This window comes from Phascolarctos cinereus, unplaced genomic scaffold (assembly GCF_003287225.1).
Source record: "Phascolarctos cinereus isolate Bilbo 61053 unplaced genomic scaffold, phaCin_HiC Scaffold_726;HRSCAF=1367, whole genome shotgun sequence".
In the NCBI taxonomy this organism is placed as follows: Eukaryota; Metazoa; Chordata; class Mammalia; order Diprotodontia; family Phascolarctidae; genus Phascolarctos; species Phascolarctos cinereus.
The window spans coordinates 220,328,405-220,342,105 of NW_027556098.1; the positions used below are offsets into that span (position 1 = coordinate 220,328,405).

At 38.1% G+C, this 13,701-nt stretch overlaps 1 protein-coding gene across 1 annotated transcript in view; it reads left to right on the forward strand.

Moving 5' to 3' along the window:
* Nucleotides 1-344: 344 nt before the first annotated feature.
* The window catches only part of ABCB11 (ATP binding cassette subfamily B member 11), a 113,674-nt gene continuing 100,317 nt past the window's right edge, over nucleotides 345-13,701 (forward strand). The window contains 3 exon segments of the mRNA XM_020990912.2: nucleotides 345-717; nucleotides 7,101-7,203; nucleotides 11,204-11,225. Coding sequence (XP_020846571.1) covers nucleotides 7,128-7,203; nucleotides 11,204-11,225 — 98 coding nt within the window. The 5' untranslated portion in view covers nucleotides 345-717; nucleotides 7,101-7,127.

A 13,701-nucleotide genomic window follows, 5' to 3' on the forward strand; every position in this document is an offset into this window, starting at 1 on the left:
AAATTGTATATATTAATGAGGCATTTAGTTGGCTTGAATTTCTTAATGCTTAAACTTAAAAAAAGATCACTAATGCCAATTTACACAGTACAGGCACTGCAGGATAGGTGAGCCTGAGTTGATTGACCTCTTAGACCCAGGTGCAAAGGTTACTTGGGGTATCTAAGTTAAGGGCTGGTCCAAGAGTTCTTAAAGTTATCTGACCAATTATTAATAATTGAGCTGAGTCAGGAATGCAGGGGCGGGCCTACAAATCAATATTTTCCTGGATGTATCTTTTACTTTTTCAAAGCATTGTGGGGAGCAAGTCAAGTTTTAAAATGAGAGCCTGTACCATGGGCACAGAGACCCTTTCCTGGTGAAAGGCATCATGCATAGCTCCTGCATCTGTCTGCTAGAATGTGATTGTGATTTTAGAAGAGAGATCAACTATCTCAACTATCTCAAAAGCCTGTACTGATAGCTTTTAAAGAGCTTCCCTGTGGTGTATGTGGTGTTATTGCTTTGAGTAAGTTCAACCTCTTATGTCACCGACCTGAGCTTTAGGACAGCCTCCTGGCCATTGACCCACAAACGAATAGATAATGTTAACTAAAACACCTGAATTCTGATCAGGCCTTTAAAGTGATGAAAACCAGGGTTGGGAAAGGATGTAGTATCTCTTGACTGCCTGCACTGAAGTAGTTTCTTTCAGCTCATCCAGGTCTATGCCCACAGGTAAGTGGTGCCTCTCTGTAGGTCTGGATACCTCTCTATTCAAATCTTCTCCCTTTAAAGTTGTATTTGCACTTGTGGGTTGGTAAGGTTTTCGTTTTTTAAATTTTCCTCCCTGGTCTAGTAATTTTTAACGAATAATCTAAGGACCACTTATAGTTTTCAAGGGTCTTGAAGGTGAGACTCATCTTGTCTCTGCTTCTGAGAGTGGGGTAGTATTATAATGTTGTAAACATTTGTGGAAATATAACAAATCTGGTGAGTGTAATTAAAGTCATGTCAATACCACCGGATGAATTCTGGTAATTTTTTTTTCCAAATTGAGGCAAGTGGGAACAGGTGAGTTAGTTGGACGATGTGTAAGATTTTCGGGAGAAAATGAGAAGTTCTGTTTTAGGGACTGTGTAAAAGACATCCTGACAGGGAACACAAGAAGAATTATCACCTACTTTGCTGCTCAGGGGAGGCCTCTATCTCTGGAAAATACCACGGGCCCAAAGAAGAAGCAGATTATTGGAGTTAGGATTTGTTCTGTGTAAACTGTAAGGAAAGCTGTGTCCTTGGAGAGCAAAGAATTGTGTTTGTATTTTCCCTGGGGTCCAAATTTTGAATTATCTACCTTAATTGGCACTTTCTATGATTTAAAGATGTGATTTGAGCCATAGACAGTAATTGTGTTTTAAATCAAGGATGAAAAATTTTCTTTCCTGCCTCCCCCACCCCCAGCCGGGAACACCACCTTAGTGGCTACAGTCATAAACATCAGGACTTCATCTAATTCTATCATCTATGTGGTGCTTATCACATTAGTGGCCCTCAATACTAACTTATAATTTTGTTCTTTTCTACTTAAAATGTTTAAAACTCGTATCAGTACAGGTTAATATTTTCTCATTTGATTCTCAGCAACCCTGTAACATGGGTGCTATTATCCCCATTTTATAGTTGAGGAAACTGAGACAGACAGAGGTTAAGTGACTTGCCCAGGGTCACACAGCTATCAACTGAGACTGGACTTGAATTCAGATCTTCCAGACTGCAGACTCCACTCTCTATCCAAATGCCACCTAGCTGCCTCAGGTTAATATTTTCTAAGGGAAAGTTTGAGCTTTTTAACACAGGATAATACTTCTTTTCACTATAGAGTAGGGAAAAAAAACCTCTGGATAAGGAGTCAGTGAACTTGGCTTCAAACACTGGCTCTGTCACTACCTTTGTGACCTTGGGCAAATTTTTGGGCCTCAGTTTCCTCATCTGTAAAATGTAGAGGATGTACCATTTGGTCTTTCAGCTCTAAACCTATATGTTCCTACTACTCACGTTGATTCTTATGACAGTGGTGGGTCCTGGGAGAAAGAAACCATTCCAAAGTTTGACATGAACAATAGTATCTTAAATCAGAAGTAAACTGGAAGGGGCTGGGAATGTGACCAGAACTCATTCTTCAGATTTGCCATTTAGAGAAGGGTCACAAGTGAGACAGGATTAATGCTCCTTTTCCTTCTTTCTGAGCACTTCATGGGGCTAGGAAGCTGAATTGCATTCTCTTGAAAAAAGATGCTTTAGAGAGACAGACATGGAGAGGTATGCACTTAATATATTCATTCTTGCAATACCTGTGCTGGTGGGGGAAATATCACTACATACTATAGCTCTCTCCTGTTCTAAGATGAGAGGTTGCAGTGGAGAGAACATGAGACTCAGAGGCAGAAGATTGACATGTGCCTCATTCTCGTATCACCTGCTTTCTAATTGTGTGATTTTGGTCTGCTTCTCTGATTCAGTTTTGTCATCTGTGAAATGGGGAGGATAAAACTTGAACCAGGTAGGATTATTGTAAAGAAAGTGCTTTATAAACTCTAGAGTGACACATAAACGTAAGATCGTGTTAATTATTTTTTAAAATTATTTTTATTTTATTTTTACTATAATGATTTTTTGGTCAGCATGGGATGATGTTATCCATAACAAAACTTAGGAATTTTATCTGGGGTGCCTGAGGTCCAGACAGCAGAACTTAAAAGTGTTTATTTCTTTCATCACCATTCTTTCCCATGACGTTTTTAGTTTGATTCAATCTGAATCTTGTTCTTCCACAGGGACCTTGATAATACTGCTCTGTTCCCACAGAGTTTCTTGGAAACCTAAAATAGCACCAAATAAAAAACACAATGAAACAAAACACTGGGACAAAGGAAGCTCCCTATAAAACCAGTTAGAAACTCTGAGCTATGTTAATTAGTGAGTATTTAATAAGTGCTTACTCAATTGCCAGGCATTGTGCTAGGCTCTAAGATTACATGGAAAGGCAAAAACAGTCCTTTCCCTTAAGGAACTCACTTTCTAATAGATGGATGAGACAACATGAAAATAACAGATTTATATAGGTAGATGTTCACATGTATCTATGTATGCTATAGATACAGATATATTTATATCTATATAGATATATTTATAACTATATAACCTATATATAGATATAAATATATCTATGTAGATATAACTTGTAAATCTGCATAGACGTATTTATAACTATATAACCTGTGTATAAATATATCTATGTCTATCTTTATCTGTATATATTTATATATATCATATACAAAAGAAATATAAAGTAATCTCAGTTGGAATGGATAGGAATCTTATAGACCCTTGTATATGATCTCTGGCCTTTAGTGACCTTCAGGGACTTACTGAAGACTTCTCCAGAGAAACACAGATTCACTCTTTAAAATTAGCTCTGTGATATTTAAATTGCATTTTTTCCTTGTTGCTTACAACATTTTCTCCTTAACCTGGGAGCTTCGGAGCTTGGTTATGATAATCCTGTAAGTTTTCTTCCTGGGATCTCTTTCAGGTAGTGGTTGGTGGATTTTTTCTATTTCTGCTTTCCCTTCTTGTTCTGGAATCTCAGAGTAATTTTCCTTAATAATTTCTTGTGATATTATATCAAGATTCCTTTTTTGATTGTGACTTTCAAGTAGTCCAACTATTCTTAAGTTGTCTCTCCTCAATCTGTTCTCCATATCAGTTGTTTTTCTGATGAGGTATTTCACATTCTCTTCCATTTTTTCATTCTATTGCTTTTGTTTTATTATTTCTTGATGTCTTATAACATCATTAGTTTCCCCTTTCCCAATTCTAGTTTTCAAGGAATTATTTTCTTCCTTGACTTTTTAATTCTCTTTTTCTAGATGTTTGACTTTCTTTTCATATTTCTCTTGATTTTTTCTTGGATTGTTCTTATTTTTTTTCCCCTTAATTTTTCCTTGATCTCTCGGTAATTGATTTTTAAGTCCTTTTTAAGTTCCAAGAACTCTTTTTGGGCTTGTGACCATTTGACATTTCTCATTGAAAAAAGAGCGGCTTTTTAAGCTCCACTACCTTCCTCTGAATATGAATCTAGATCTCCTCTGTTCCCATAGTAGGTGTCTATGGTTGGGTTCTTTCTCCTTTGCTTACTCATTTTTATTTTTATTTTGTTTTCTTTTATTTTTAACAGTTTTTTTTTTTGTTTTAGACAATCAAATTCTAGTCCTCAGATGTCGGCAATGATGCCCCAGGCCTCTCAGGTTCTTCTCACTGTTATTTTCTAAGCTCTGTCCTGGGCCCAACTTTGGGCACTCCTTTCTCCTCCTAAGCCAAGGTCAGGCCGCCTCGCCATGCTGTCACACAAAGGTTCTTGCTCCCCGCACTCCCTCCAGTGGCTGCAAACTTCAACTGTCCTTTCCTACCTGGAACCAAAATGGGGAACTCTGCTCTCCTGCAAGTGCCCACAGGCAGCAAGGTCCCTACTCCTCTGCTATCACATTCACCAAGCATGTACTAAGCCATAGGCTAGGACCCGGTCAGTTCGGCAGAATCAGCTGTGGAAGGTTCTTTAAACTTCTACTCAGCCTTCCAACCCCTACACGGTCTATGAGGTGAAAGTTCTTGAAGCTAAAGTTGCCTTTAAACCCAGCTGACCCCAGGGCTTGTTGTTTATTGATTCTGCAGAGTATGCCTGGAGGTGTTTGCCCTTCACTCAGGCTAAACCTCCACCTTGGGAGGTTGAGTCTTTACTGCGGTCCTCTCAGGACATCTTGGGAAGGCAACTGCTTTACCCCTTTTTGTTTATTTCTGATGCTCTACAATCACTTTGAGGCAAGGCTCCCTCCTCAGACAGCTGGAAGTCTTCTGCCCTACTCCACCAATTTCCCAGAATCTCCCACATTCACTCTGGATAAGATTTTAGAAGCAGTTGTATAGCCTAAAGCAGGATTGGGGAATCTGCACGTGGCCCTTTAGGCCTCAAGTGGGCTCCTTTGACTGAATCCAAACTTCACAGAACAAATCCCTCTAATAAAAGGATTTCAAAACTTGAACTCGGTCAAAAGGCTGCACCCAAAGACCTGAAGGCCACAGGTGACCTTGAAGCCACAAGTTCACCACCCCTGGAAAGGGAGAGACTTCTTGGAGCAATTTCTGACTTCTTAAAAAAGTTTCCTCATCTCCTCAGCCCTTCAGTACAAATTACTTTGCAAATTATTCATCTTACCTAGATACAATGTTGCAAGGAATAAAATTTACATAAAATGTAAACTTATGATACAAAGTGCTATGGATGCTTAAAATACTGTTATTGTCATGTTGGTTCATATACAGTTGGATGGACATCCTGTAGAACGGTTACATATTCTGCCAACAGACAATGAGTTAGACCCAGAACTGAACAGAAGGCAAGCAAGAGTGCTGGATTGCCTTTGGGGAATGTGCATTTCTTTTAATGACCTCGTATTTATGCTATTATGCTTATGCTATTTTTAATAGCATAATTTTAATTATTCAAATAAAATAGTTTAATCAATAATTAAGTAATTTAATCCAACAATAAAATATTTAACATTTAATGATTTAATTTAATAAAAAATAATACTGTGGGGCTGCAAATCTCTGAAAAGTTGAGGTTGAGTATCATCCAAAGAGGGGGCAGCTAGGTAGCTTAGTGGATAGAGCACTGGCCCTGGAGTCAGGAGGACCTGAGTTCAAATCCAGCCTCAGACACATAACACTTACTAGCTGTGTGACCCTGGGCAAGTCACTTAACCCCATTGCCTAGCAAAACAAACAAACGAGGATAACCACAGCAAACGAACAAGCAAAGGGCATTGGAGCAGCTCATTATGGTAGTGAGCATTATAAACAAGGAATTAGGAAGAAGAAGTTTATTAAAGGGTACTCTCAGGAACTGTGCCACACGATCAGTCTGTCATCTCATTGGCTGGATATAGCAGAGGTGTAGTTTCACCTCTCAGGCAATTCTTTTTTAGTTCAGAGTCCACTGGTGAAGGACCTCTCCCAAGCCTATGGTGACCACCTCACAAATTTCCCCAGATCCTGTGAGTCTTTTAAGTGAGTAGATGGAGCAAAAGGTACTAGGGCTTTCTATGCTTTGAGGGCAAGTTCACTGTCTCTCTTTTCATATGCAATTTATCTGTTCAAAGGCTCAGTTTCCAAAGAGGGGCAAGTGCTTCATTTTACCTGAAAGAGCCTCACCCTTACATTTCTTGGACTCTCTTTTTTCCCCCTAAGACCTTTCAATTCACTAAGTAGGAAAGGGGGCACGCTGTCTCACAATCATAATTTAATTTTTCTATACAACATGCCACAACTTGTGGTGAACTACTCAACTGTCTGAGCCTTACTTTCCTCGTCTACAAAATAGAGGGTTGAGAGTGAGGCCTGAACTAGATTAAAATGTAATTGGCAAATGTTTAACATAATAAATGAAAATTCAACATGATCTAGAAAATGTTGACTTGTGTTTTCCTAAGTTAATATTTCATATCCCCTTACGTTAAAGTTGAATCTTTACTACCATACTTTGTTAAGAAGCCTCCAGAATATGAAAATGCCCTCTGACTCCTTCTTTTCAGAATTTAGAATCTTGGGGATCTCGGTATGTTCATATGGGATTGTTTCTGTTTTTCCTAAAATTAATTATTATTTAATTAATTAAATAAATTTATTTATTATTTAAATTAATTATCTGAAATTGCTAATCTAGCTTCTTTAAATTAAAAAAAATTTGAAAAATTAAATTGACTTAAAAAACTAGTAAATTATTTCTTCTTACAACATTTTGATACTCACCAGCACCCCTTTAAAATAAAGTAGAAAATATTTTTAAATGATTTCAAGATTCCTTTACATAACTTCATAAATAGTTAATCATAAAAATTTATAGTTGGAAGAGCCCTCCAAGGTCAGTGACCCCGTTTCGACTCAGAGTGATTGATTATTAAAGGTTGATTGTGGGGGTGAATTTTTCTTTCACTTCAGCTAATCTGATTTGTTTTTTTTTCTAGAAGAAGTAAGAGTTGCAGTGATTCTTTTCTATTTTACAGGGTCATTGACTGAAAGTAGAAATTATCATGTCTGATCCAGTCATTCTACGTCGTGTTAGAAAATTTGGAGAGGAGAATCATGCCTTTGAATCAAATGAATCAGGTACGAACTCTTTTCCTAAAAGAAAAACAAAGAAACCCCCCCCCAACCCTGCTAAATCAATGTTTTTTTTGATGATTTAACATTAAGATTAACAATGCTGTTATTTTCTCATGACTTTCCCTTACCACCAATAGAAAACAAGCAAAACAAAGGAATACAACTAAAAAATAAATCAACACTGTGGCCATGTCTGAAAACATATGATCAATTTTGTACCTATACTCCACGTTTTTTTGGCCAAAGGGAGGGAGGCATGCTTTTCCAACAGTTGAAGGAAGCAAGAACTTTGTCCTCACTCTGTTGTATAAAAGGAGGCCAAAACACAAATGGGTAATAAGTTACTAAGTTTTAAAGAACCACATCTTTACAGAGTGATTGCCATTAAGAATCTAATTTCCTTTTCATAAAGTATGATGCATTGGATATAGCAAATGCTCAATAAATCTGATTAAGTAACTGAATCTTAATCTTCCATCAGTTTATATGTAAGGAATCCTTTTCTATCTAGAATAGGGTTATTTGACACAGTTTTCCTTGTGATAAATAATAATAATAATTGGAGTTTATATAACACTTTAAGCTTTACAAAGCAGTTTACATGTGTAAAGCATTAGAAAGATTTGAATTCAAATCCAGCTTCAGACACTTTCTAGTTGTATGACCCTGAGCAAGTCGCTTAATCTCCTTCAGTCTCAGTTTCCTCATATATAAAATGAGGATAAGAGTAGCACCTACCTCACAGAGCTATTGGAAGGATAAAATGAGATTGTATTTGTAAAGTGTTTTGCCAACCTCAAAGTGCTGTATAAATAGTAACATTGTCATTATTATTATTTCACTAGTCCTTTCAACATCCCTGTGAGGTAGGTGCTATTATTATTATCTCCATTTTCCAGAGGAGAATACTGAGTCTGAGAGAGGGCAAATGACTTACCCATAGTTATAGAGCTAATAGGCTTATGAGGTAGGACCTGAATTCAGGTTTTCCTAACTACAACTCCAGCATCCTCTCTCTTATGTTACCTAGCTGTCAAGGAAGTGACCTGCTTGGAATCAGTCCTTGATCCAAGCATCACATGGTGATGGGGTGATATCAGCACCTCTAGAGGTGTTTGGGACATTAACAGAGAGGTAGAGCTTCCTTTTCTTGTTTCTCCTTCTGCCATGTTGAATTTGCAGTTGAAATAGGAACGGGCTAGGATGAGAATGGAGCTAGCTAAATGGGGAGATGCTTGGAAGAATTTAATCAGAAGAAACATAGGCCCTGCAGAAACCAGACCTAGTCTATGAAAACAAGAGCAACAATATATTCAATGACCCCACCAGACTCACCGAACACAAGCTAGTACCTACCATTAAAATGCCATGATGTTTAGAGATTAATCTGGTATTGTGATGAAGTAGAAAAGGAGCTACATTTGGAGTCGGGGGGTCTGGGTTCAAAAATCCCAACTTTGCCACTTATTACCTGTGTGATCTTAGAAAATTTACTGAATCTTTCTGGGCCTGAGTTTTCCTTCTCTTGAAGGAAAGGTTGAAGTACTTTCTAGCTATAGATTAGTTCTATGGAGCTTGATGGAAGTAATAGTACAAATTAATTATAAGAAATGCTTGAATAGCATGTAACACTGATGTAATTTGTAAGTTCTTTTAATAATGAATTCAGGAAAAAAATACAACTTGTGAAGGACTGCATTTGGGGTACCCTATACAATGTTAGTTACCATGTCTGGCATTGTGTCTTTATATATTTAAATAGTATACTATACATGTAAAAGTAAGGCAGCTAGGTGGCACAGTAGATAGACTCCTGGCCTGGAGTCAAGAAGACCTGAATTCAAATCCAGCCTCAGATGCACATGAGTTGTGTGACCCTGGACAAGTCACTTAACCCTGTTTGCCTCAGTTTTTTCATCAGAAAAATGAGCTGGAGAAGGAAATGGCAAGCTACTCCAGTATCTTTGTCAAGAAAACCCCAAATGGAGTCACAAAGAGTCAAAAACTACTGAAACGACTGAGCAATGACATATAAAAGTCCAAGAATTAGATGGTGATGAAGGCAGAGGACTCCTTTTAAATCATCATAACTATGCAGGAAGATTTCAGTTAATCACTGTTCTGTTAATATCTGTAGGCAGCACGGTGTAGTTGAAAGAACACTGGAACTTGTCAGAAAGCCCAACTGCTGCCTCTCACACAGATTAGCTGTGTGACCAAGGTCATGTCATTTAACCTCTCCAAAACTTGGTTTCCTTATTTGTAAAACTGGGATAATCATACTTGTATAGCCTAGTTTACAAAGCTTATAATAAAGATCAAATGATATAATGCATGTTAACATATTTTGCAAACCTAAAAACCTTTTATAAATGTCTGCAATTGTTAAAAAAATGAACTTTTATAAAAAAATCTAAATGTGATGATTTAATGTGGGGGTTGGGGGGGATGGAGGGGGTGGATGGGGCAGGTTTGAGGTCCCAGACCAGTGATTTTATCAAGGCAGGTAATTCTCGCTGTGGAAACTCCTCCAGCTAATGAATGTCAGGAACTTGTCTAGGGTTGAGCCCGAGAGAGCAGCCTGAAATACTGAAATGTTGAATGGTTTGTCCGTGATTAGACAGTATTAAGTCAGAGACAGGGCTTGAATCTAGGTTTTGCTGACTCCAAGGCTGGCCCTCTATGTGATCTGAAACAATTTTTTAATCGTATTCCTAAGAGTTGAATAAATGGATGGGGCTTGAAATAAATTAAGATGTATCACCTAGTAACTCTGAACTGACCACTTGTGAAGAATGAAAGAGAAAAAAAAAAGCTGAAACTTTAAACCCTATAACAAAAAGGCAATACCGAGGAAAATAAGTTCCAGGGATTGGGAAACGAAGTGTTGAGGTTGATTCAGAGGGCAGGAGCTCAGAATCATATAAGAACAGATTGGAGAGAAACATCAGTGGAAGTTGGTGCTGGAATGACTGAGAGTGGGACCATGGATTCCAAACTTTCATTTAAGGAGAGAGCCCAACTTTGTTACCTTCTCATCTCCCACCTGGCTGCACTATCTTGAGACTCCTCTGACTGACCTCTCCATTATGCCCCTGAGCTGGATACCTTCCCCAGCTTTCTTCCACCACCACTCCTCACCCCAATCCCACTCACCATTTCCAGCTTCCTTTTCTGTTTTGTCTTCCCCCATTAGACTCTAAGTTCCATGAAGGCAGGAGTTGTCTTTTTTTATATTTGTATCCCCAGAACTTAGCACAGTGCCTGGCCCATATAAGGACTTAATAAATGTTTTTTGACTATAACTATGTTAAAGCTTGGGCCAGAAGAGGAAGGTAACATGAAACCATTAATCTTGGGTATTTCGCTACCTACTTACCCTGCACCATAATCTAGCAGACAACCTGGAAGACCACCCCATCCCCATCTCTTTTCCTTTGAGTATAAGGCAGTTCTAGACTTCTATTCTCATTCAGTGGCAAATATGGATGTAAGTTCAAATAATGACTAGACCCTCAAACGTATACACAAACATTTCTGAAGGAAAACTACAAGCAAGAATATATATAATTAACAAATACTAATTTTAATTAACTAAACTTTTTTTTTTTCAGGCATAACCAAGCTTGCATACTGTGTTTTTAGTAGCATCCATCTCAATAACACCCTTCTTTCTTACTGGTTAACTGCCAAACCTACCAGGGTCTTTGTGACAGGATGACAGTTTCATTCTTTTATAGAAATTAGCTTGTTTTTATTTAAAAGTCAAATCTTTCAGAAGGATTTCTTCTGAGGATAAGCTAAACAACAACATGCACACAACATTTATACAACACACACAACACACACACATACATACACACACCAGACACAGAACCCTACTCAGTATGACCATACCCCTTAAAACATTATTTTATGGCATTGGGAAATAAAACTGTTGGTGATTTTGCATGTAATTTACCACCAAGTATTAACAATTTTTGTTTGATTTTTGTCCTGACAGATAACAATATTAAGAAAGCAAGGTAAGTTAATATTGTCAATAATAATGCTGCATTTCTAATATAAATTGGGGTTTTTTTTCTCTTTTTTTTTTGTTTCATGACATTTTTACAAAAGGAATATAACCTAAAAAATAGCACCATTTGTAGAAGAGATTCTACATTATGGTGTCCTTAAGCTACATTCTTTGTTCCCTACCTCTATCTCTACCTAGTTTAAGCCAGGCATTTATATTTGCTTCCAGAGTCCACTCAGATGTTGTTATTTTTACATGTAATTTATTTCAGCAAGCCTGTATTAAACACCTACTGTATGTAAGATACCATGTCAGGTGTTAGAGATACAAAGGCAAAAATCATTTGTTTGGGGAGTGATGATGGTGATGGCAATGATATATAGCACGTATAATGATATAAATAAAACATATATAGAAAATCACGTCATGAGGGAGAGAATGCTAATAACAGGGGAAAAATCTCACATAAGGGGTTACACCTGAGCTGTTCTTTGAAGGAAATCAGAGAATACAGAGGTAGAGCTGAGGCAGGAGAGCATTATACACATAGAATAAAAAGTCAAGGAGGTGGGAGGTGAGATGTTATGTAGAGTGAAGAGTTAATAGGATAGTTTGACTAGAGCTGAAAATGCTTGACATTGGATTGTGATAGCTTTTAGGTACTAAGATGAGTAGTTATATTTTGTCTGAAAGGCAATACGGAGCCACTGAAGATTTTTGAGTAGAGGGCTGTCATGCCAGATCTGTGTTTTAGGAATATCAACTTGGCAGCTGTGTGGTGGATAGACTGAGGCATGGGAGAGACCTGAAGCAGGGAACCCAGTTGGTTTTCGAAGGTCTGAACTAGTATGGAAACTATGTGAATGGAGATGAGGTGTTGTGGAGGTAGCATCAACAAGGCTTTGCAACTGAACAGATGCAGGGGAAGAGAAAGAAGAACCAAACATAACTCCAAGAAAAGATGGTGACGTCCTTGACAGGAATGGGGAAGTTTCAAGGAGGGAAGGTTTTGGCAAAACATAGAACAATTCTTGTTTTGGCTATGTTGAGTTTGAGTTTCCTAAAAGGATATCCAGATAGAGAAATACAGTAGACAGTTAGAAATATGAATTCAGGGTGGAAAATAGATTTGAGAATCATTTGTATAGAGAGGATCATTGAATCTACAGAAGCTAAGGAGGTCATCAAGTGACAGTACGTATAGAAGGAAGGGGACTAGGACAGAACTTAGGGGACTGTCCGTATTTAATGGGTAGAAAGAGGATAAAGATGCAGCAAAGGAAACTAAAAAGGAATGATTAGACTAGGGAAAGTGCCACACAAAGCAAGGGGGGAGAGATCATCTAAGAAAATGGCATAGTCAACTACATCAAAAGCTGCAGAGGTAAACAAGGATGAGAACTAAAAAAGTTCATTAGATCTATTAGGTAAATGATAATCAGTAATATCAAAGCTCAAATGGTTCTGGAAGTGAGGTTGCAAGGGATTGAAAAACGAGGAAGCAGAATCAACAAGTGTCCACATCTCTTTCTAGAAGTCTGGCTATGAAAAGGAGGAGAGATAATAGCTTTTAAAGGCAATAGCTTTTAGAGTTAGTAGCCTTAGGGAATGATGAGATCTAGTGGAAGTTTTTTAAGAGGAGGAGACCTAGGTATGTACGTGGATGGTGGTGGAGAGCATGAAGAGGAGAGACTGATGATGATAAAGAGATGAAAGAGAGGGGATGACTGAGAGAAAAAACTCCTGAAAAGGATGGGAGGAGATCGATATAGGATAAAGGATGGGTGGCTTGTCCTCACAAGATCAAGGACTGCCTCTTTATCAAAGAGTTTAAAAAAAAGGAGAGGTTGAGGCTTTTGAGGTATGAAATGGGAGACAATGTGTTTGATGGAATGAGTGCTGGATATGGCATTAGAGTTAATTAGTCAATAACCATTTATTAAGTGCCTACTATATTTATAGTGGCTGTTTTCATGGTGGCAAGGAATTGGAAAGTGAGAATTGGAAATGGTGCCCAACAATTTGGGAATGGCTGAACAAGTTGTGGTATATGATTGTGATGGAATACTAGCATGTTATAAGAAACGACAAGCAGGATGATTTTTGGAAAAACTTGGAAAGACTTACATGAACTGATGCAAAGTGAAGTGAGCAGAATCAGGAGTTTCTTGAGCAGGGGAGTGACACAGTAAGGTCTGTGCTTTTAGAATGCCACTTTGACAACCATGTGGATGAAGGATGGGAGATGCGAAAGATTTGAAGGTGTGATCAATTAGGAATCTGGGTGATGAGGGCCCGAGCTAAGGTGGTGGCTGTAAGACCCAGCTTCAGTTCTGACCTATATCTGGCCACTGGACCCAGATGGCTCTGGAGGAGAAAGTGAGGCTGTTGACTTTGCACAGCCCTCACTCACTCAAATCCAATTCACTTGCAAGTCATGGCATCATCTTCCTGATGTCATGGTCCTCTTTGAGAATGAAGGA